Consider the following 26,495-nt stretch of genomic DNA (forward strand, 5'->3'; position numbering starts at 1 on the left):
GAAATATGTGTGGGTCTTGGTGGTTCTCCCGGGGCGGGGTGTGTGTGTGTGTGGGAGGTGGATGTGGCTCACTGTGAGGGAAGACACTGGTGGTAGATGCCCTAGGAAATATTCATCAGTGTGAGCTCTATCAGAGTTTGCCATTTTGGCACCAAGACCTAGCCCCAGAAAACAGCCTGCAAGTTCCAGTGGTGAGACATCTCAGGCCAAACGACCAACAGGGAGAAAAGCCAGGCACATACATCAGGAGAAAGATTTCCTGAAGTCCTCCTGAGTGACCAGATGTCTCTAAACACATCCCTTGACACAGCCCTGCCCACCAGAGTTATCCTTGGTGGATAACTTGGAGTTAGACCCAGCTACACTCCAACCTCTCCCACCTGGGGTCAGACACCAGAAGCAGGAAGGACTACAAACAGGCAGCCTGAGAAACAGAGACCACAAACACAGAAAGTCAGACAAAATAAGATGGCAGAGAAATATGTTCCACATAAAGGAACAAGATAAAACCCCAGAAGAACAGCTAAGTGAAGTAAAGATAGGCAATCTGCCTGGAAAATAATTCAGAGTAATGATAGTAAAGATGATCTAAGATCTTGGAAAAAGAAAGGAGGCCAGACTGAGAAGATACAAGAAGTATTTAACAAAGAGCTAGAAAATTTAAAGAACAAACAAACAGATGAAAAACACAATAACTGAAATGAAAAATACACTAGAAAGAATCCATAGCAGACTAAAACATGCAGAAGAATGAAATAAGTGAGCTGAAAGACATATTGGTGGAAATCACTGCTGAGGAACAGAATAAAGAAAAAGAATGAAAAGAAATGAGGACAATTTAAGAGACCTCTGGGACAACATTAAATGCATCAACATGTGCATTATAGGGGGCCCAGAAGGAGAATACAGAGAGAAAGAGCCAGAGAAAATATTTGAAGAGATAATAGCCATAAACTTCCCTAACATGAGAAAGGAAACACTCACTCAAGTTCAGGAAGTGCAGAAAGTCCTTTACAGGATAAACCCAAGGAGGAATATTCCAAGACACATATTAATCAAACTGACAAAAACTAAAGACAAAGAGAAAATATTAAAAGCAACAAGGGAAAATCAGCAAGTAACACACAAGGGAATCCCCATATGGTTAACAGCTGATTTTTCAGCAGAAACTCTGCAGGCCAGAAGGGAGGGGAACAATATGTTTAAAGTGATGAAAGGGAAAAAACCTACCACAAAGAATACTCTACTCAGCAAGGCTTTCATTCAGATTTGATGGAGAAATCAAAAGCTTTACAGACAAGCAAAAGCTAAGAGAATTCAGCACCACCAAAACAGCTTTACAACAAAGGCTAAAGGAGCTTCTCTAGGTGAAAAAGGAAAGGTCACAACTAGAAACAAACAAACAAAAATTATGAATGGGAAAGCTCACCAGTAAAAGCAAATATACAGTAAGGGTACGAAATCATCCACATACAAATATGGTATCAAAACCAGCAATCATGAGAAGAGGAGAGTACAAATGCAGGATATTGGAAATGCATTTGAAATTAAGAGACCAGCAACTTAAAACTATATATATATATATATATATATATATATATATATATATATATATATATATAGATTGCTATATCAAAGTGTCATGGGAACTACAAATCAAAAATCTGCAATAGATACACACACACACAGAAGAAATCCAAACACAACACTAAAGATAGTCACCAAATCACAAGAGAAGAGAACAAAGGGAAAAGGTAAAAAAAAAAAAAAAAAAAAAAGACCTACAAAACAATTAACAAAATGGCAATAAGAACATACATATCAATAATTATGTTAAATGTAAATGAATTAATTGCTCTAACCAAAAGACATAGAACTGGCTGAATGGATACAAAAACAAGACCTGTATATATGCTGTCTACAAGAGACCCACTTCAGATCTAGGGATACATACACACTGAAAGTGAAGTGATGGAAATAGGTATTTCAGGCAAATGGAAATCAAAAGAAAGCTGAAGTAGCAATACTCATATCAGACAAAATTGACTTTAAGATACAGTCTGTTACAAGAGACAAAGATGGAAACTACATAATGATCAAGGGATCAATCCAAGAAGAAGATATAACAATCATAAATATATATGTACACAACATAGAAGCATCTCAATATATAAGGCATATGCTAATAGCCATAGAAGGAGAAATTGGCAATAACACAATAATAGTGGGGAACTTTAACCTCCACTTACATCAATGGAAAGATCATCCAGACAAAAAATCAATAAGGAAACACAGGCCTTAAATGGCACAGTAAACCAGATGGACTTAATTGATAATGTATAGAGCATTCCAACCAAGAGCAACAGAATACACATTCTTTTTAAATCTTTATTTATTTATATATTTATTTGGCTGCACCAGGTCTTAGTTGCAGCACATAGCATCTTAATTGTGATACGCTGGATTTTTAGTTGCAGCATGTGAGCACTTAACTGTAGCAAGTGAACTCTTAGTTGTGGCATGTGGGATCCACTTCCCTGACCAGGGATTGAACCTGGGCTGCCTGCATTGGGAGCACAGTGTCTTAGCCACTGGACCACCAGAGAAGTCCCAGAATACACATTCTTTTCAAGTGCACATGGAACATTCTTTAGAACAGATCACATGCTGGGCCACTAAGCAAACTTTGATAAATTTAGGAAAATTGAAATAATATCAAGCATCTATTTCAACCACATCACTAGGAGACTAGAAATCAACTATAAGAAAAAAAAAAACTGTAAAAAACACAAACATGTGGAGAAGAAACAATATGTTACTAAATGACCAATGGATCACTGAAGAAATCTAAGAGGAAATTTTAAAACACCTAGAAAAAACTAAAAATGAATACATAAAGATTCAAAACCTATGGGACTCAGCAAAATCAATTCTAAGAGGGAAGTTTATAGCAATACAAACTTATCTCAGGAAACAAGAAAAATCTCAAATAGACAACCTAAGCGCACACCTAAAGCAACTAGAGAAAGAAGAACAAACAAACCCAAAGTTAGAAGGAAAGAAATCATAAAGATCAGAGCAGAAACAAATGAAATAGAGATGAGGAAAACAATAGCAAAGATCAAGGAAACTAAAAGCTGGTTCTTTGAGAAGATAAACAAAGTTGATAAACCTTTAGCCAGACTCATAAAAAAAAAGGGGGGGGGGGGAAGGACTCAAATCAATAAAATTAGAAATGAAAAAGGAGAAGTTACAACTGATACCACAGAAATACAAAGGATCATAAGAGACTACTACCAGCAACTATATGCCAATAAAATGGACAACAAAGAAGAAATGCACAAATTCTTAGAAAGGCACAACCTTCCAAGGCTGAATCAGGAAGAAATAGAAAATATGAACAGACCAGTCACAAGTACTGAAATTGAAACTGTGATTAAAAAATTTCTAACAAACAAAAGTCCAGAACCAGATGGCTTCACAGGAAAATTCTACCAACCATTTAGAGAAGAGTTAATACCTATCCTTCTAAAACTCTTCCAAAAAATTGCAGAGGATTAAATACCCTCAAAACCATTCTATGAAGCCACCATCACCCTGATACCAAAATCTGACAAAGATACCCACAGGAAAGAAAATTACAGGCCAATATAACTGATGAACATAGACACCACAATTCTCAACAAAATACTAGCAATACGAATTCAACAATACATTAACAGGATCATACACCAAGATCAAGTGAGATTTATCCCAGGGATGCAAGATTTTTTCAATATCCTCTAATCAATTAGTGTGATACACCTCATCAAAAAATTGAAGAATAAAAAACATGATCAGCTCAATAGATGGGGAAAAGCTTTTGACAAAATTCAATACCCATTTATGATTAAAAAAAAAAAAAACACTCTCCAGAAAGTGGTCATAGAGGGAAGCTACCTCAACATAATAAATGTTATATATGACAAACCTACAGCTAACATCATACTTAATGCTGAAAAGCTGAAAGCATTTCCTCTAAGATCAGGAGCAAACAAGGATGTCCATTTTTGCCACTTTTATTCAAGAAAGTATTGAAAGTCCTAGGCATGAAAATCAGAGAAGAGAAAAAAATAAAAGGAATCCAAACTGGAAAAGAAGAAGTAAAACTGTCATTGTTTGCAGATGAAATGATACTATACATAGAAAATCCTAAAGATGCTACCAGAAAACTACTGGAGCTCATCAATGAATTTAGTAAATTTGCAGGATACAAACTTAATACACAGAAATCTCTTGCATTCCTATACACTAACAATGAAAGATCAGAAAGAGAAATTAGGGAAACAATCCCATTTACTATCATATCAAAAAGAATAAAATACCTAGGAATAAACCTACATAAGGAATCAAAAGACCTGTACTCAGAAAACTTTAAGATTCTGATAAAAAATATCAAAGAAGACACAAACAGATGGAGAAATATACTATGTGCTTGGATTGGAAGAATCAATATTGCCAAAATGATTATACTACGTGAAGAAATCTATGGATTCAATGCAATCTCTATCAAATTAACGATGGCATTTTTCACAGAACTAGACAAAAATCTTTAAATTTGTATGGAAACACAGAAGACTTTGAATAGCCAAAACATACTGAGAAAGAAAAATGGAGCTGGAGGAATCAGGCTCCCTAACTTCAGACTATACTATAAAACTATAGTAATCAAAACAGTTTGGTTCATGTCCTGTGGTGCAGACAAAAAATACATTTTGGTACTGGCACAAAAAATGACACATACCTCAATGGAACAGGACAGAAAGTCCAGAGATAAAGTCATGCACTCATGGTCACCTAATCTATGACAAAGGAGGCAAGAATATACAATGTAGAAAAGACAGTCTCTTGAATAAGTGGTGCTGGTAAAACTAGATGGCTACACGTAAAAGAATGAAGTTTGAACATCCTCTAACACCATACACGAAAATAAACTCAAAATGGATTAAAGACCTAAATGTTAGATGGTGTTCTATAAAGCTCTTAGGGAAAAAAACAGGCAGAACCTTCTTTGACATAAATGGCAGCAATTTCTTTTGGGATCAAACTTTAAGAGTAATGAAAATTTTTAAAATAAACAAAGTGGATCTAATTAAACTTAAAAGATTTTGCACAGGAAAGGAAACCATAAACAAAACAAAAAGACAACCCACAGAATGGGAGAAGATATTTACAAACATAGAGACCAACAAGAGATTAATCTTCAAAATATACAAGCAGCTCATGCAGCTCAATATAAAAAAAACAAACAACCCAATCCAAAAATGGGCAGAAGATCTAAATAAACGTTTCTCCAAAGAAGACATTCAGATAGCCAAGAAGCACATGAAAGGATGCTCAACATCACTAATTCTTAGAGAAATGCAAATCAAAACTAAAATGAGGTATCACCTCACACTGGGCAGAACGGCCATTATGAAAACATCTATAAATAATAAATGCTGGAGAGGGTGTGAAGAAAAGGGAACCCTCCTATACTTTTGATGGGAATGTAAACTGGTACACTCACTATGGAGAACAGCATGGAAGTTCCATAGGAGACTAAGAACAGAGCTACCATATTCTTCAGCATTTCCACTCCTGGCCATCAATCCAGAGAAAACCATGATTTGAAAATATACATGCACCCTAATGTTCATTGCAGCACTATTTACAATAGCCAAGGTATGGAAGCAACTTAAATGTCCATTGACAGATAACTGGATAAAGAAGATGTTGTATAAATATATACAATGGAATATTGCTCAGCCATAAAAAGGAACAAAATAATGCCATATGCAGCAACATGGATGGAACTAGAGATTATTATATTAAGTGAAGTCAGACAGAGAAAGACAAATATCATATCACTTATATGTGGAATCTAAAAAGTAAATGGTAAAAATGAACTTATTTACAAAACAGAACCAAACTAACAGACTTCAAATACAAACTTTTGGTTACCAAAGTGGAAATGTGTGGGGAGAAATAAATTAGGAACTTGGGATTAACATATACACACTACTATATTATAAAATAGATAACCAACAGGGACCTACTGTGAAGCACAGTGAACTCTACTCAATAATCTCTAATAACCTATATAGGAAAAGAATCTGAGAAAGAATGGGTATATGTATATGTATAACTTAATCACTTTGCTGTACATCTGAAATTAACACAACTTTTTAAATCAACTATGCCCCAATACAAAATAAAAATTAGTTTGGGAAAAAACAGTGCCAATATGACTGATTTGACAGTTAATGATTTCACTGCTTCCATATTCCACAATTATGGTTAAATAGTTATTTAATTCAGTAACTCCCATTTAACTTCTTTATGTTTGCTTTAAAAATTTTTAATAACATTTATTGTTTTCTTTCTAATTTTACAAACAATACATTTTCATTGAAGACAACAAGTGTACATAGAAGCAAACGGCAAAAACAAATTATCACTTATAATCCCCATGCCCCTCAGAGACAAACATCATTAGCATTTTGATGCATATCCTCCCAGTGTCTACATACTTTTTATTTTGAATTGAGGTATAATAGACTTACGTTATGTTAGTTTCAGATGTACAACATATTGATTTGATGTTTCAATACATTAAAAAAAAATCACCTTGATATGTCTAGTTACCATCAGTCACCATACAAAGGTATTAAAATATAATTGAATATATTTCCCATGCTATACATTTCATTCTATGATTCATTTATTTTGTAATGGAATTTTGTACCTTGACTCTCCCTCACCTATTTCACTCATCCCTCCACCAGTTTGTTCTCTGGTAACCAGCAATTTGTTCTCTGTATCTATATGTCTGCTCTGGTTTTTCTAGTTTTTATTTATTTATTTATTTATTTATTTTGGTTTGTTTGTTCATTTCTTTTGTTTTTAGATTCCACATATAAGTGAAATCATATGGTATATGTCTTTCTCTGTTTGACTTACTTAGCATAATACCCTCTAGGTGCATCAATGTTTTTGCAAATGGCAAGGTTTCATTCTTTTTTATGGTTTTCCATTGTACATATATACTTTATCTTCTTTATCTGTATATCTATAGATGAAGGCTTAGGTTGCTTCAATATCATGATTATTGTAAATAATGCTGCAATAAACATAAAGGTGCATATATCTTTTCAAATTAGTATTTTTTGTTTTCTTTAGAAAAATACCCAGAAGTGGAATTGTGGTTTTAATTTGTTTTTCCCTGATGATTAGTGACGTTGAGTATCTTTTCATGTGTCCATTGGCCACCTGTATGTCTTCTTGGGAAAAATATCTATTCAGGTCCTCTGACAATTTTTTTTTTAAATTGGATTGTTGTTTTTTTTGATATTGAGTTCTATAAGTGCTTTGTATACTGTGAATATTAACCCTTATCAGATATATCATATGCAAATATCTTCTCCCATTCAGTAGGTGGCCTTTTCATTTTGTTAATAGTTTTCTTCTCTATGCAAAATATTTTTAGTTTCACATAGCCCCATTTGTTTATTTTTCCTTTTGTTTCTCTTGCCTAAGGAGATATATCCAAAGTATATATATATTGCTAAGGCTAATGTCAAAGAGTATATTGCCTACAAACTCTTCTAGGAGTTTTATGCTTTCTGATCTTACACTTAGGTCTTTATCCATTTTGAGTTTATTTTGTATTTGGTGAGAGATAGTAGTTTACGTTGATTCTTTTGTATGGAGCTGTCCAGTTTTCCCAATGTCATTTATTGAAGAGGCTGTTTTTACTCCATAGTGTATTCTTGTCTTGTTTGCCATAGATCAATTGACCCTAGGTGCATGGGTTTATTTCTGGGCTATCTATTCTGTCCCATTGATTAATGTGTCTGTTTTTGTGCCAGTACCATAATGTTCTAAATACCATAGCTTTGTGGAATGGGTGGAAATCAGGGAGTGTGAAACCTCCTGCTTTGTTCTTTCTCAAGATGGTTTTGGCTATTTGAGGTCCTTTGTGTTTCCATACAAATTTTAGAATAAATTATTTGTTCTGGTTCTGTGAAAAAAATGCCATTAGTATTTTGATAAAGATTGCATTGAATCTGTAGATGCCTTAGGTAAAATAGTCCTTATAACAATATTAATTCTTCCAGTCCTTGAATATATTTTTCCATTTGTTTGTGTCATCTTCAATTAATGTCTTACAGTGTTCCAAGTACAGGTCTTTTACCTTCTTGGTTAGATTTATTCTTAGGCATTTTATTTTTTCATGCAATTGTAAATGGGGTTGTTTTCTTAATTTCCCTTTCTGATACTTTGTTGTTAGTGTATAGAAATGTGACAAATTTTAGTACATTGATCTTATAACCTAGATCTTTACTGAATTCATTTAGTAGTTTTCATATTCTTTGTTGGTGTCTTTAGGATTGCCTCTGTATACTATCATGTCATCTGCAAAGAGTGACAGTTTTACTTCTTCCTTTCCAATTTGGATTCCTTATTTATTTTTCTTGTCTTATTGTTATGGCTAGAACTTCCAATACTGCGGTGAGAGAGGACATCCTTGTCTATTTCTTAATCTTACAGGAAATGCTTTCAGGTTTACACCATTCACTGTGATGTTAGCTGTGGTCTTGTCATATATGGCCCTTATTATGTTGAAGTATATTCCATCTATATTCACTTTGTTGAGAGTTTTTGTCATAAATTGTTGTTGAATTTTGTCAAAATCTTTTCTTGCATCGATTAAGATGATGATATGACTTTTTATTCTTCATTTTGTTAGTGTAGTGTATCATGTTGATTGATTTACAGATATTGAAAGCATTCTTGCATCCCTGGGATAGAGCCCACTTGATCATGGTGTATGATCCTTTCAATATACTGTTGAATTGGTTTGCTAATATTTTTTGACAGATTTTCCATCAATTTTCAGCAGTGATATTTGATTCTAATTTTCTTTTTTGTGGTGTCTTTGTCTGCTTTTTGTATCAGGGTGATATTGGCCTCATAGAGTGATTTCAAAGGCCTTCCTTTCTCTTCAGTTATTTTCTAATAGTTTGAAAAAGATAGTTGTTAACTCTTCTTTAAATATTTGAGAGAATTCACCTGTGAAGCCATCTGGTCCTAGACTTTTTTGTTGAAAGTTGTTTGATTACTGATTAAATTTTATTACTGGTATTCGGTCTGTTCATATTTTCTATTTCTTCCTAATTTGTCTGGGAGATTGTACATTTCTAGGAATTTATTCATTTTTTCCTAGGTTGTCTATTTTATTGGCATATAATTGTTCATAATGTTTTCTTATGAGTCTTTGTATCTCTGTGGTGTCAGTTGTAACTTCTCCCCTTTCCCTTCTGATTTTATTGATTTGGCTCTTCTCTCTTGCTTTCTTGATGAGTCTTGCTAACATTTATCAGGTTTGCTTATCTTTTCAAAGAACCAGTTCTTAATTTCGTTGATCTTTTTTATTTGTTTGTTTGTTTCTTATAAATTTATTTCTGCTCTGATCGTTATTATTTCTTTCCTTCTACTAACTTTGGGGTTTTTATTTTTATTCTAGTTCCTTTAGTGTACAGGTGGATTGTTAATTTAAAATTTTTCTTGAGGTAGGCCTGTATCACTACAAACTTCCCTCTTAGACCTGCTTTTGTTTCATCTCATAGATTTTGGACTATGTGTTTCCATTTTCATGTGTCTTCAGGTATTTTTTTTTAATTTCCTCTGATTTCTTCAGTAACCCATCAGTTGTTTAGTACCACATTGTTTAAATTCCTCATGTTTGTGGTTTTTGCAGTTTTTTCCCTTTTAGTTGATCTGTAGTCTCAAACTCTTTTGGTCAGAAATGATGCTTGACATGATTTCAAACTTTAATTTTTTGAGATTTGTTTTGTGGCCTAGCATGTGATCTATCCTGGATAATGTTCCATATGCATTTGAAGAGAATGTGTATTATGCTACTTTTAGATGAAATTTTCTGTATCTATCTTTTAATACTATTTTGTGTAATGTGTTGTTTAAGGCCAGTGTTACTGATTTTCCATCTGGATGATCTGTCCATTGATGTAAGCAGGGTGTTATAGTCCCCTACTATTATTGAGTTACTGTCAATTTCTCCATTTATGTCTGTTTATATTTGTTTTATGTACTGAGGTGCTCTTATCTATGTTAGGAGCATATATATTTAAAACTGTTATATTTCCTTCATTGATTTATCTCTTGATCATTATATAATGTCCTTCTTTGTTTCTTGTTACAGTCTCTGCTATAAACTCTATTCTGTCTAAGTGTCTCTGTCCCTGCTTTCTTTTCATTTCCATTTGCATGGAATATCTTTTTCAATTCCTAATTTTCGGTCTGTGTGTGTCTTTAAATCTGAGGTAGGTCTCTTGTAGGCAGCATATATATGGGCCTTCTTTTTTATCCATTTACCCACTATATGTCTTCTAATTGGAACATTTAGTGCATTTACCTTTAAAGTAATTATTGTTAAGTATGCACTTATCACCATTTTGTTAATTGTTCTGGGGTTTTCTTTTGTAGTTCTTTTTTGTTCCTTTCTTCTTTTGATCTCTTCCCTTGTGATTTGATGACTATCTTTAGTGCTATATTTGGATTCCTTTCCTTTTTGTGTGTATCTGCTATCAATTTATGGAAAAACCCGAATGAATTTTTTGGCCAACCAAATATATAGCAATACATGATTATTTTATGTTCAAGTATATTTTAATAACCTTGCATTTTTACTCCTCCCCCTCCAAGTTTAATTTTTTTATCTCCTATTTTATATCTTTCTGGTTTGTGTATTCCTTAACTATTTATTGTGGATATAGATAATTTTACTTTTGCCTTTTAACCTTCCTTCTAGCTTTATAAGTGGTTGATCTATTACCTTTACAGTATATTTGCTTTTACCAATGAGATTTTTCCTTTTGCAATTTTCAGATTTTTAATTGTGACCTTTTCTTTTCTGCTTAGATAAGTCCCTTTAACATTTCTTATAAATCCAGTTAGTCATGCTGAACTCTTTCAGTTTTCTTGTTTCTAAAACTCTTTATGCCTCCTTCAAATCTGAATGATAGCCTTGCTGGGTGGAGTATTCTTGGTTGTAGATTTTTTTCCTTTCATCACTTTGAATATATTGTGCCACTCCCTTCTGGCCTGCAAAGTTTCTGCTGAAAAGTCAGCTGATAGACTTATGGGAGGTCCCTTGTATGTAATTGGTTGCTTTTATCTTGTTGCTTTTAATATTCTCTCTTTATCTTTAATTCTTGCTATTTTAATTACAATGTCTTAGTGTGGCCCACTTTGGCTTTATCTTCTTTGGGACTCTCTGTGCTTCTTAGACCTGGATGTCAGTTTCCTTTCCCAGGTTAGGGAAGTTTTCAATTATTATGTCTTCAAATAATTTATCTCACCCTTTCTTTCTCTATTCTCCTATGGGACCCCTACAATGTAAATATTAGTGTGCTTGATGCTGTCTCGGAGGTCTCAAACTATCTTCATTTTATAAAATTATTTTTTTTCTCTTTTCTCTTCTGTTAGGGTGATTCCTACTGCACTTTTCCAGTTTGCTGATCCATTCCTCTGTATCATTTAATCGACCATGATTCCTTCTACTGTATTTTTAAATTTAAATTACTGATTGTTCAGCTCTGTTTGGTACTTTATATTTTCTAATTCTGTTACACTTCTCACTGTGTTCATCCATTCTTCTCCTGAGTTCACTGAGCATCTTGATGATTATTACCTTGAACTCTTTATTGGGCAGATTGCTTATCGCCATTTTGTTAAATTTTTTTTCCTGAGGTTTTATTTTGTTCCTTCTTTGGTACATATTTCTCCGTCTCCTCATTTTGCCTATTCTCTGTATTTATATCCAGTGTTAGGCAATTTGGTTATATTTCCTGACTTTGGAGAAGTGGCCTCATGTAGGAGAGGTCCTATGGAGCCTACCAGCAGACTCCCTTCTGGTCACCAGAGCTATATGCTCTAGGAGTGCCCACTATGTGGGCCGCATGGGCCTTTCTGTTGTGGCAGGACCAACTACTGTGGGAATGCTGGTAGGTGGGGCTGCATTCTGCCTGGTTGGCCACCAGGCTCTACTTCACATGGTGGTTGCTGGCTCACTGGTGGGTTAGATCAGTTCCCAGTACAGCTGGTTGCATGAATTGGGGGGGTCCCTGGGCTGGTGCTGTCCTTCTGGTGGTCTAAGCCAGGTCCTGGGGCAGCTGGCTGTGGGGTCTGGGATGGTCCGGGATTGGTGCTGGTCCACTGGTTGGTGTGTAAGTCCCAGGCACTAATAGGATAGAAAGAAGACTCTAAAATGGTGCTTGCCAGCACCAGTGTCCTTGAGGTATAACAAGTTCCCAGGCACTGCCACCAGTGTCTGTGTCTCCAAGGTGGGTCCCAATTTCCTTCTGCCTCTCTGAGAAGCTCTCCAAAATCTGCAGATGGGTCTGATCTGGGATACTTTCAAATTACTGATTCTGCCCTGGGTCCTTTAGCATGTGAGATTTTGTGTGCACCCTTTAAGAGCAGAGTCTCTGTTTCCTAAAGCCTTCCAACTCTCCCAATATGTCAGCCTTGCTGACCATCAAAGCCAGACATTTTGGGGGCTCATCTTCTTGCTGCAGGACCCCTTAGCTAGGGAGCCTAATGTGGGGCTTGGTCCCCCTTCCTCCTTGGGGAGAACCTCTGCATTTATTATTGTCCTCCTGTTTATAGGTTACCTACACAGAGGTGTGGGTCTTGACTATATTATGTCTCCACCCCTCCTACCCAACTTAATGCAGTTCCTTCTTCATAGGTTTAGTTGTGGAAAATTTTTCAGCTAGTCTTGAGGTTGTTCTTGTAGATAGTTGCTCTGTAAATGATTGTAATTTTGGTGTGCCCATGGCAAGAAGTAAGCTCAGGGTCTTCTTACTCCTCTGTCTTGGACACATTTCTCCCAAAGTAGGATTCTTATATCCATATGCAATGCAACAATATGTGAGTGTTGTTTGAAAGTACACTTATTTTGGATTTTGTCCTATGTGTCAGATATGAACAACTGGATAAAAAGTACTCTTCTTCAAGAAAAAACAAACATTGCTTAAAAATTATCATTGTAAATAAACATCTTAAAAGGTAAAAGAAACCACATTTGTTGTAAAATAAATATCCAAGACATAATATGTTTTGATTCTCATCTATTATTACCCTTTGTATTCTTGTGTTCACATTGAATTTCAACTCTACCTCATGCTAAAACAAACAAACAAACAAAACCTGTAATTCATCATCTGAGATCTATGCCAAGTCAAATATGTTCAAACAAACACAGTAACACAGTGAGGTACTGCAGCAGAGCTGCTTTGTGGGTTTGTAAATAAGGTACATTTAACAATGAGCAGGAAGAATGCTCATGGATACAAATGTGACATAAAACACATAATGACTGGGATGCATTTAACATGTTGATACCCAGTTGATCTCAGACTTCAAAATGTGGCAGCTTGCCCCAATTCTACAAAACCTCTCAATCTTTTAGAGAGGTTTTTAAACCTTTTAAGTTGGATACACATTTCTTCAAGGAAAAACTAAATTCAGAGCCAGTGATTTGAATCCTTACTTTTAAAATAAATCTCCAATTCATTAAACACCATCTTTTAATAGTCTGCAAACATGATTTAGCTATTGTCTATCAAGTTTAGGCATTACATTACCAGTTAGTTTATCCAACTACCATCTATATTTTATATTTTCCACCTTTCACAAATGCAAAGGAAATAATCAAATGGTTCTCAGCTCTTCAAACAGCTCACAACACAAAGCATGCCAGATATAAATATTTACACCATCAAAAGTAAATGTTTCCAAAATTCCAAACTCCAAAGCATTTGAAAATTGATTTGGATCAGGTATACTTACTAAATTGAAAAAATATTTTTAAAACACATACCAAAAAAACACCAAAAGATAACATAACTTATGAATGATTTTTAACTCCAGCTATCTCTCATTCTCTTCTTTCCCAATAAATTTTAGAGAGAAGCTTTCCTGAATTAGTTTTTTTATATTTCTTTCACATCAAGATTTTCCTCTAAGATGGTATGATGGAAAATGAAACTTGTATATTCACTGTTTGTGTTAGCTTGCTACCTTTTCCATCCCACTCCCTATGTACTTTTTACCTAATAATGTTTTAAATCCTTGTCATACTCTTACGAAAAAATCCAGTTCTTTAACATGGCCTCAGGATCTCGCCTCTGCCTTCTTCTTCCATCCTTATCTCCTCATCAACCCCTCATAGGTCTTTGTGCTTCAGCCTTGCTGGCCATCTTTCAGGTAATTTCTGGAATTCAGGTACCACCCTTCCTTCTGCTTTGCGTGTGTTTACTTTTTTTCATTTCTCAGTTTGCCTAGAATACAGTTATGTCCTCCATCACACTCTTCAAAGAAAGAGTGATTGCATACTCAAAATTGCAATTTGCCCTTTTTATATACTGGTCAGTGAACCTATACATGCTCATGACTTGATTTGAATGATTCGACTTTTTAAAGAGAGGTATGTGTAGAAACCAAGTCAAGTTCCTTTTAGGGTTTGTAAAATAAAACTGCAATTGGAACAATAATTAAGGTAGGTGAGTTTTCTATATGATCAGAACAATAAATGTCATGAACGTATATAGGGCCTTTTTACAAAAGTGCTTCCTAAGTCATATTTAAAACAGCACACAAACACTACTTAGCTAAATAGTCTCAATCACATGCAAGATCCTTTAAAACTTGCCTTGTGACCTAAGTCAAAGTCACTAACAAAATTTTGATAGGTCATTCGATTTTTCAGTGTGTGTGTGAAAATTATGTGATAAGAAAAAAATACAGTATATATGAAGGCAAAAAGATTACTTACAAACTTGTGGTAATTAAGGTGAACAGACTGCATAAGGGGAGTAGAAAGCAGAGCCCAAGGAGCCCAACCCCTGGAGAATCAGCCACCAGCAGTAGTGAAATTTATCCAAATTTTAACCCCAGTTTCTTGCACACAAATGATTTTCCATTCCTCTTGAGTTCACAACAGCTATATCAGGTTCAAACACAATCTTCTGTGTGTGTTTTTTCCACCTTCAACAATTTACTCAACAGTAAGTGTAGGTAAATATAGATAAACCAGAAAAAACAAAAAAAAACCAAAAACGCTAGATTCCAGTGATGAGGAAACCCCATGGACATTATGCTCTTCCACAAATTAAGGAGGAGCTCATCATGAGGGAAGGAAAGGGAAGAAGGGATGTTGATGTGAGAATCGGGAAGCATAGTTCAGCATTTCTGTGCAGGAGCTATGCTTCTTAGCCAGCAAGCCATAGTAAAATTAATTATTTTCTTATAAATCATCTAATGTGATTTTTGTTTGTTTTTCCTTCCAGAATGATAAATGTCTGAGTTTACTTCTGTTAAATTTTTTTTCACTTTGTTGAGGTTAAAAGAAGCCCCAGTAAAGAGGTTTCTGAGAGGAAGAATTTTCCCAGCATGATATGCAGGGGAGGCAATGCTGTTTTCTGACTTTCTTTCATGAGCTACCAAGGGATAGGACTTCAGGCAACATCCAGGGAATACAAAGAAGTAATTAGAAGCATGAGAGTTTGACTAGGTAGAGAGAAAATGCACGATTTACACATAATTATATTTGCTGGCAATAGGCCTGAGGTCTGTGATATTACTCCTGGGTAGAAAGACAAACTCATCACATAGATCAAGGACTGGAAGGCTGGCTTTCAGAATCAGCATCTCTCCCCGTCTTCAACTTCACGATGGAAGCAACATAGCTGCTTACCTTCCTGCCCCCAGTGTTGATGCGAAGGGGTGTCAGAAAGGGGTCGAAGATCATGTGACTAGTCTCTATATTGACTGGTGACTGCCGTTTCCCCACAGAGCAAAGATTCCAAGCTGAGTTCACCAATCCCCAGAAAGAAGGAACTAGAAACAGAAAGAAATTTTAGAATCAGGCTGGAGAAACAATGTAAAAAGAGCTATGGCACAAAAGTCATAAAATCAAAGAGAGCCATCCAATGTTTCCCACACATAGAGATCCTTGGGTGTCATTATGGTAGTTTCCTGGTCTGAATCTTGGTCAGTTTCTCTAACTCTTAGCTTCATGATGTCTTAAGATCAGATTTTGTTATTTTTGACCCATTGATTCTGTGGCCTCTTTGATGGGTATAGCTAACATTAATGACTTAATAAGAAGATGGCATAGTCCAGCCACATCATCTTTTCATATTGAGGTACACTAAATATATAGCAACTCCTGAGTTGATGCTCTGCTTTTTTGTTTGGCAGGAATGATATGGGAATCAACCTTGTTCTAGATAGAAAGTTTTATAAGGTTTTCAAAGAAGTAGCATTCAACATATATAAGGTATTTATTCTGCTGAGAGAGTGAATTATTTTATGACCCCCAATCAATGCCAGACAGGAGCTTGGCAAGTTGACTTAATGTACCATCAGCTGAAGAATGTGTTCATTGATAAGCAGAAAAAGATGGCATTGAGTGCAGAGTGCAAATATCCAAAGGGAAATCATCCACTCATTTTCAGTGTCACATTAAAGAATCTATTAAAATAAATTTCTGGACAATTTCCAGTCCTATTTTCTTCTGTTTAAAAAAGTTAGCAGAGAAGTGGGGTAGACAACCTACTAATTTTACATCAGTGAAGATCAGCGACTATATCTTCAACATTTTCCTGCCCCCTCAGTATCTTTATTGAGGCTTTAGATCCATGTGTCCTTTATATGCCTCTGAGATTGCATGATCATCATTCAATCATCCATCCACAGCATCTATCAGCAGTCCAGTGAGCTCCTATTGCATGTCCAGCACTGGGTTATGTTGAATTTTGAAGAAGGCAGATGCATGTAAGAACAATTACCACACTGGGGGTGGGGTACAGTATGAGGTTAAGTCAAGTGTATATGAAATTCTAGATGAGGGGCACCAAAGCCTGCAGCAGTGGAAGTGGAAACAGGGAGTGATCCCTACAGAAGATGAGCCTAACAATAAAGTCACAACCCTCTCAAATGTACGTGTCCGCTCAGGAACTCAAATTTAATACAACCTTTAATTTACAGCAGCCATTATTCCTTCCCATGTCATGGATGGAGAAAACTGAAGCAAGAGAGGTGTATGGCAAATACCTGCCAAAGATACTATGAAAGAGAGGAGTTTGGGGCTGGATGGTATGTCTAGTCCCATCTAAATTCAAAATTCTATAACCCTTTTAATTGTTATAGGAAATTATTGGGCAGAAGTGATAAAAACAAGTTCCTTAGCGTCTTAGAAGACTATTTCAACACCAAAATAAGGTGGGCTTCATTGTGAAATATGGCAAATAACTTAGTTTGGTTTAACCCCTTGGCAATAAGCCTCTGGTAGATCCACCCCCTTTAATTAAAAAGTTTGAATTGACTTTCCAGCTATAACAGATTTTCAAAATGGCAGCAATGGCTAGGGTTACAGAGAGAGAAAGAGAAGGAGGAGGAGGGGAAGGGGAAGTAGATAGAAGAATGTGTACATGTGTTTCCTTGTCACTTTCATTTCCCATCATTATTTAAGCTATTTTATCTCTGCAAGTCACTTTATCTTTAGAAGGTACCATGACCTAGCAAAATTACAATATTTAAGGAAGCTCTTGCATTAAAAATGTATTTAAAAACATAAACTTCTATCATCTATAAAATGCTCTTTTAAAATCACTGACTTAATTTTATACTTATTCTTCAATCATTTCAAGTTTATTATAAAAATAAATCCTCCATCAGTGCATGTTCTTACCTGTGATTTTCAGTGATGCACATAAACATGGCAGATGTGAGGATGCCAGGGATACAGTCATGGCACTGCCACAAATTAGCTGTGTGCCCTTAGATAGCTATTTATTTCTTGGGCCTTGGTTGGTCTCTATGGCCTCTGTTGTAGGCTGAATGATGGCCCCCTCCAAAGATGTCCACATCCTAACCCCAGAACCTATGAATGTATTACCTTACATTGTAAAAGGTACTGGACATAAATTACTAAATTAAGGATCTTGAGATGAGTAGATTATCCTGGATTATCTGGGCCCAACATAATTACAAGGGTCTTTTTTATGAGAGAGGTGTAGAAGGATCACAGACATAGAGAAAAAATTTAAGGATGGAAAGAGAGGTCAGAGAGGACAGAAGATGCTGGATTTGAAGATGGAGGAAGGGGACATGAGCTAAAGAATGCAGGTGGCCTCTACAACCTGGAAAAGGCAAAGCAACAGATTCTTCCCCTAGAGCCTCCAAAAGGAACACCAGCCTGCTGACACTGATCTTAACCCCATGAGACTCATTTTAGACTTCTCACCTCCAGAACTCTAAGATAATAAATTTGTGTTGTTTTAAGTCACTAAGTTGTTATTATTTGTCACAGCCACAATAGGAAATGAAAACAGCCCCTTTTATCTTTAAAATCCTGTGAGACAAGAACCTCTTTGACAATCAGGCCATGTATGATGTCCTGGGGGACCTTCCCTGAAAGGCAGATTCATAATAAACATAGTAAGAGATGATACATATTGCATTTCATATACTCCCATGAAAATTATTAACAAAAATAATCAAATCCTATAAATGGATTGTCAGACTGCTATTATATGGCAACATGGGTGGGCAGATGTTTCTATGCTTTACAAATAAACTTCACACCCCAAAAGTACCCCCATAAAAACACAAACAGCAAAAATGTTATGTGAACGTCTGATTTGCTTTTATTGGGCATGGCATTCTTTATGACAAATAGTTTCAGGGTTTTACATACCCACTTCACTATCGAGGCCTGTGTCTGGTTCTAACCACTTGCTTAGACAATTGAGGAATAACTGAGAAACCCTCTTCCTTGCTAATCTGTGATCCTCATTAGCTCCACTCCTGAAGAGGTATCAAAGTTTATTCATCACTGGATTTCTCATTTTAAATCAGCCATAAATTAATAGTCTTTCAGAAATAGAAGCCACCTTAGTGGTCATCTAATCTAAATGAATAAAAAAATTAAGGCCATAAAGGCAGATAAAGTCCTCAACCCAAGGCCACACACCCAGGGAGAGGCAGGGAAGGACAGAGTAAGGACTGGTACCCAGGTCTCAAGACTCACAGTGCTCTAAATCCCTTCAACCCCAGCAGGCTTCATACATGAGCAGGTTATTAGAGTCAGAGTTTCAGAGTTAAATTGTTGTTATGGCCATGGAAGACTTTTGCTACCATTTCTCTTTTGGTAAATCAAGAGTAACATTAATGCTTAGTCTCCAGTTAAAATAAATTTCAAGTGCAAAGGTTTAAATCAAACTGCTTTAAATATCAATCATCCCAAATAAAGTTAGGATTTTTAAAAAGCCATTCAACTATAGCTGGGTAGAAACAAGGCTTCAATTCAGGCAAGATAAGATGTGTTTTTGTCTCATCTGCAGAGCCTCAAGGAGAGCTAATGAGGATGACTGCTCATGAAGAGCTGGACTAGGCAAGGTTCTAGTCCAGATGAAAGAAGTCAATGCTCTTAGAATCATTTTTATGTGTTGGGACAATAATTAAGGTGTCTAATCCACGGACCTTAGGTGCCAAAAGGGACCAAGAATAGGTCTACAAATGTCATGTAATCTAGGTTCTAGGGAAATGCTATAGGAGAAAAGCTGTGGAAACAGAAGCATGGAGTTCCCATACTTATTAGAGCATGGGAGTGAGCCAGTAGACTTTACCTTCAGAGTAAGGCTGGACAAATGAACTACGGTTTCAAGATTTAGAGTAAGAAACTCTCCCTGTGGATTTGTGCAGAACTCTGTTATCCCCACGATTCTAATATGTAACTATGCTCCATATTTTTGATCCTTCAGGTTTATAAACTCCCCATGTCACCCCTGGGAACAGAAGTGACTTTGTAGAATGCTATGGCACTGCTTCTATTTCCAAATTTAGAGAATCATTTTTTTTCTTAATTCCCATGGTTGTCCCAATAAATCAAAATTTTAAATTTTCTGTCATTTTTTTTAAAGCATCAGTTATTATGGTTTACTAGCTAATGCGGTGTCTTTTTCTAGCTTGATTGATACAACTTATTGTTGAGAAAAAATGTGAAAAAGTAAACTTGAGTGAGAATTACTCTAATTAGTAAACAACTGGTCTGAAATGTTTGAATGGCACCATCTCTAGAATCCTTTTCACACAATCTTTTAATTTACATGTAACCTAAAATAGACACCTGACTTGGATATTTTTGCAAATTAATTTTCACAGAGCCTAAACAATGGAACTTAACTGCTGCATCACAGCTATGTGTTATCTTGCCAAAACATTTCCCTGTGGCAATGCTGTCATTGTGACTATAAACTACAAAACCCAATGGTTTCTTGGCTCTGGGTCCAGTGGGCTATAAAAATGCTCAGTGACTGATTTCAGCTACGTAAAACATGAGCCTTGGAAAACTCAAAACCTATCAGTTGCTTATTCAAAAACCAGTGAAACAAAAAGCTCAAGTTTAGCTTATTAACACCTGGTAACCCTCGGACAAAACCAAAAAAGCTCCTACTAAAATAAGAAACAGTTGAGAGAGCAATGAACTAGAGGGATCAAGTTTGATACTGAGTTAAAATTTGTCTCAATGACATTTGTATCCTGTAGAAAATGCTCCAAAGTCAGTCTGAGCTTTTAGACATCCTCCTTGTTCATTTGTCCTGAATTGTCATTTGTCGTCTCTGCAGAATTTGCAGACCATGCTGTTATGGCAAGGAGTTTGACACTTGGAATTAATTTATGCAATTTATTGACTTGCTAAATCCTATGGAAACAATACAAACTCAAAAAGTGTTTATTGACAGCCTATTATGTGCCAGACATTAGGCTTGACACTGTGAATTCATGCAGCAAATATTTACTGAGGACCTACTCTATGTGCCAGGCACTGCCATCAGTTCTGGGTAGTCAGTAATGAATAAAACAGATATGGTTCCTGCTCTCATAAATCTTGCAGTCTAGTAGGGAATATGGGGGATAGTGTTTATCTCCAAGTTTATATATGCATATCTATGTAATTAGAACTATTTGCAAGTATGCTGTAGAAACAAAACAGTAATGAACTATAGAATATAGTATGGATTGGGGAGATAACCTAGGTAGAATGGCCAGGAATAATTCCTCTGGAGGTGACATCTAACAAACCCTGGAAGGACTGAGAGGAGTTGCTTCTGAAGAGTGGCAGGGGAGAGGATGTCCAAAGAAGAAGAGAGGAGCAGGTCTTGGCAGAGAAGAGCCTGATGTGTTTAAGGAGTGGAGGGGAAGAAAGTTAACCTGAACTAGAGGAGCCAGATGAGAAGAAAAGTGAGATGAAATGAGGTTGGCCAGGTAGACCAGGGACAGGAACTTGCATTTTACTCTAATGTATTAGAAAGCAACTGAGAATTTGGGGCAAGGGAGTACCATGGTCTGATTTATGAATTAAAAGCCTTGGTTGGAATACAGCCAAAAGTGAGCTTGATTACCCTTGGAGTAGTTTAAGTAGGAAAAGAATTGGTTTCTAAGCAACAGTTGGGTTTTTATGAGAATTTAATCCTATTGCTTTGGGTTTGTTTAAATTCTATCTCAAAGGCACAACTAATTGAATGTTTTAAAAACTATTCTCTTCAACATATGTTCCAATAAAATAGCATTTTCCTATGATGCAACTAGTGCATTACAAGTAATCATTTGAAGCAAGGAATATTTTCATGAAGAGATTCAGCTAAGGCAATCTTTTCTAGCTTTCAAGCAATAAACTAAGTTCCCAACTTTTTGGCCAAAGGAAAGCAATTGCAAGTTGGGAAAATGAATACTGGCATAAAACATATTTTCAGTGAATTCAATCCTTACAAATAAAGGCTTCTGCTTCAATATAGCCATCTCTACTGTAGGGTTATAAAGCATATGAATACATTTAAAATAAGAATTCATACCTTTTCCTTGCTCTGTCCCTCACCAGAGCTGATTTACTGTCCTTTTCCCTATTCTCAACTCTAATAAATCTCCACTTTGAGCCATTATTAATGAGCATGTTTGAAATACTCACTGCTGCAGGATTTTTGGCCCCTTTCTGATTTCAAATTTATATCATAAGGGGAACTGGCTTTGAATAACTCCTTTGCTGCAATTCCTCTTCCATTGTTGGGACTCTGATTCATATTACATAGAGGGCTTCTAACTAGAGCTTCCCATTCTCTCACTTGGGAATCTCTAAAAGGTTGGAAATATCCTACTTAATACATAATCAATAATTTGTGCATTCACCTAAAAAATTAATGGAATATCTCCTATGAGCCAGATTTTTTAAAATGTTCCCACTCTAATGAAGACCTCTAATTGTGGGAAGACAGGCAAGCTAACAAATCATGCTATAATAAAGCATGAGTTATAATTAAGGTGTGTGAATATTAAAGTCTAAATGGAGACAGGGGAGTAAATTGACCCTGACCCTTTCCTCAAGTGATGGCATCAGCCTTCCTAGCAGAGGAGACGTTTGAATTCATCCTGAAAGTATGAATAGAAACTACACGCCATACAAATCTTATAACTAGTTAAAAGACTAAAATTTTTCTAGAAACTGAGACAAATTATTGCTGGAATTTGAATAACTTTTATGCAGGGAGATTTTAAGCCACTGGATCTTTTGACTTCCTCAACTTGGAGAGTTTGTATTACATAGGAGAAAGACCATGAGCTACCATATCCTTACCATGCAACCTTGAGCAGGGGGTTAAACTTCTATAGCCCTAGTTTCTCCATCTGTAAAATGAAGATGATACTTCACAGAGTTGTTGGGAAGATAAGTGAGAATATGCTTATAAAAGGTCTAGCATAGTGTCATTTCTATAACAAATATTCAATGAATGTTAGAGAAGGATTACCATGAGGGGATTTTGGGGAATGGTGTGGCCACCAGCTCAGTGATCCCACCACCATAACATTCCAGAGATGAAAAGGGTAAAGGTTCCAGGCAGGATGCGGAAGAGGGGAAGGTTTCAGATGCCCACACATCCCAACCTGAATTCAGAGCAGGGAGCAGTCTAGGTCATAGGATTGGTCTCTCAATTTCATACTTTTAATGAACCATGTGAAATTATTTCTTGGATCTATAGCTCTCAACGTCTGGATGAATGGAGGGAGTTAGCAGTGATATGGGTCATCCAGCATGGTTTTATCTACAAAGAAAATAATTTTAATTTAGCTTTTGGAAGTTGGTGGATTATTTGTTTGTATAGCAGCTTCATCCTCCTGTTTGGGATTGGTTCTAATATGCTAATTGGCTTGCATCCTTGCAAGCACATCAACAGAGGGTGAAGTGAAAGGAAGGAAGGGGGAGTTTTCATTTGCTGATCAGTCACCATAATCTCTGTGCTAGGAACTTGACATATCTTATCTTGCTTAATCCTCCCCACAATTCTGTGAGATAATATTAACTGTTACTTTGTAGATGAGAAAAATAAGACTTAAAGAGGTTATATGACTTTCCAAGGTCACTTGGCCAGTAAGTAGAGGGACTAGAATTTGAAATCAGTTCTCTTCTCTAAAACAAAGAAATAACAAGACAGACAAAGGAAGCAAAGTAATGCATGTGTGGTAACATATGAAACAATACACAGGCATATAAAGCAAGAGGTAATCATCTCACCCTCCTTCCTTCCAATGACATCCCTGAGGTAATTGGTGTGAACACTTTATTAGGCATCATTCAACATCTTTCACTATGCTTATACAAACATATTCAAGTACCTATACACAGAGAGAAGTTCTATTTATAAAAATAATTTTTGTTTCAAGTAACAATATACCATGAATGTCCTCTATATCAGTCCTTCATAGAGCTACTCATTCATGTGAAAGGCTACAGAGCTGCTGTAGTTTGAATGCACCTTACTTTTCTAAACCATTTCCTAAATGAAAGACATTAAGATTGTTTCCATCTTATTTTATCATGAAAATCAATGTTGCAATAAATAGCCTCAAACATATACTTTTCATACTAGTAGTATTGTTTAGTCAAGGTATGTACATGCTTTATTTTAATAGATGCTGCCAGGTTACTTTAAAAGATACTGGCAGTGTCTATAAATATTTATGTTCCTATCAGCTCTGTGTGCTATGTCCACTTCCCCATAATCTCCATAGCACTGAATGTTATTTATTTGTTTGTTTATTTACTTATGGCAATCTAATAGGAAAGATGGGATTTCACTGATTTAATTTGCATTTCTTAACTACTGCCACGGTTGAGTATCTTCTCATATGCTCATAAGCTATTTGCATTTCTCTTCTGATCCTATTCTTCATGTATTTTTCTCTGGGTTATTTGTGTGTTTCAAATGAGTTTTACCTATCATTTGAATTCTAGAAATATTAGCCCTCTGTCACATGCTATAAACATTTTCTCCTAGCCTATTATCTAGCTTTTAAGCTCATTTTTGGTATTTGGTTATCTAGGGATTTTTAAATTTTATATGGTCGGATTTATCGATCTTTTTGTGCATAAGGCTTCTCTGTTTTCTCTATTATTTAATATTGCATATCCAACTAGAGTGTTTGTAAGTATTTTCCTAAATATTAAAAAAATATTTTTACTGTTATAGTTTTTACAATTTTATTTTTAAAATCTATCAGAGATTAATTTGTATATACTTAGACCACAATCTGGGGTCTAAGATTTTCCCAGATATAAACTGAATAATGCCATTATTATTTATTAAACAAACTATCTTTTGTGACCAATTGAGTGTTACTTTTATCACATATTAAGTTTCCATATACATTAGATTTGCTTCCAGTCTTTCTGGATTATTCAACCCATATTTATATTCCTGTGTCAGTGCCATATTGTTTTGAGTATAGTTACCATTTAAGGTCATTTATAAGATCAGACTTCCTGATCAAAAAGCCTGCTCTCTTTCCCTGCTACCTCTAAAGGACTATACATGCTCCAGGGAAACTTGCTAGGATTAGTGACCCTAGGAATTTAACTGTGTTAAATTCTGAAAAATTCACCAACACACTATTAGACAACAATTCCCTACAAATTCAAACATCTGGTGAAACACTTTTAAAATCCTGCAAAACATGTAGATATCTTGAAATACAGTGTCCCTTATCCATATCTGTTTGAGTATGTAAACATCTCCCTCTCTTTGTCTCCCTCTAATTCTCACTCTCTCTATATGTGTGCACAAAATTACCATTATACAAATTTCAAAAGTAGGCAAATTATGAAAGCCCTCTTGCCCAGATGTATGTGGAGATCAGTCACCTTTTACAACTTCTCAGTGTTCACATTTGGGTAATCCTATAGAAATCTCTAGCCGTTCCAGTCTATCTTGATTTTGGCATGTATTTAAGGCATTTTCTTTACCATTTGCAAAAATAAGGGCTCAGTTATCTTCATACTACATCAGGAAAAATAATCTTTGTGCTATCCCTGAGTCTTGGGGTCCAAACACAATAAAATTGGTCACTAAACAGGGAACAAAAACACACAAGTGATCTGTTGGTCTTTTCCCAATTCTGTACTGGGATGGATTGTCCAATAGCCTGCATGTACTTTCTGTTGAGATGCTGGATTTAGCTTCTTTGACATAGTGACTTCTACCAACACATTTAACTACTCTTCTTAATTTTCCTATTTGACTTTGGCATCAACATGCTTCCTATTAGCAGGCAATAAAACATGCAGGCATCTCACTAACTGTAGCTCTCTATCATCCCCAAAATCTTATCAAAGATCAAATCTGGGTGAATTCTTTGCTTTCAAATGATTTTTGTCCAACCAAGGTACCACTAGCCTAATCCAGTTCCCAATGCCATGTACTTTAGTTTTTGCAACAATTCCTTAAATTGCCCAACTCCAGGGTAAGTTCCACATTACAAATGACATGAGAGCTGAGCAGACACAGAAGAACCATGACTGGAAAATAGGCTACATCTCTGGTTCACAACAGAATTTAGTGCACAGCAAGGGTCAGGATTAGACTACTCAAGATCTGTGTTGTCTTGTAGCCCTAGAGCTCTGATTCAATGCCATCATTACACCCTCAGTTCCTATTCCAATCCTTGGCACACTCAACAACTACTAATCAAATGTGTAGATAATTAAATGGATGGATGGATGAGAAGAAACTGAACTATGCTGTCTGCTTTGCGTCTTATTTTCTCCCCGGTGCTTGTCATATTACAGTTCTTCAATACAGTTTGTGGAATGAAAGGATGCACATCATTCTGTTTCATTTCCAAACCCTCAAAAATACAGTGTGCTCATTCCTACTTCTGGGCTCTTTTCCCCTGTGCTTCACTGAGGTATAATTGACAAATAAAAATTTTATACATTTAGGTTGTACAACATGATTTTTTTAAGGTGTACAATGTGATGGTTTGATATACATATACATTGTAAAATGATTACCACAACCAAGTTAATTAACACATCCACATAGTTACCTTTTCTT

The 26,495-nt window shown here is 35.7% G+C and overlaps 1 protein-coding gene across 2 annotated transcripts in view; it reads right to left on the bottom strand.

Annotated features, from left to right (window-relative positions):
- CA10 (carbonic anhydrase 10) overlaps positions 1-26,495 on the bottom strand; it is a 620,400-nt gene that overhangs the window by 357,711 nt on the left and 236,194 nt on the right. For both annotated transcript variants that reach the window (XM_032615887.1, XM_032615886.1), the window contains one exon: positions 15,803-15,945. In XM_032615887.1, coding sequence (XP_032471778.1) covers positions 15,803-15,945 — 143 coding nt within the window. The remainder of the gene's footprint in view (positions 1-15,802; positions 15,946-26,495) is intronic.

Source organism: Phocoena sinus, chromosome 20 (assembly GCF_008692025.1).
Source record: "Phocoena sinus isolate mPhoSin1 chromosome 20, mPhoSin1.pri, whole genome shotgun sequence".
Lineage (NCBI taxonomy): Eukaryota > Metazoa > Chordata > Mammalia > Artiodactyla > Phocoenidae > Phocoena > Phocoena sinus.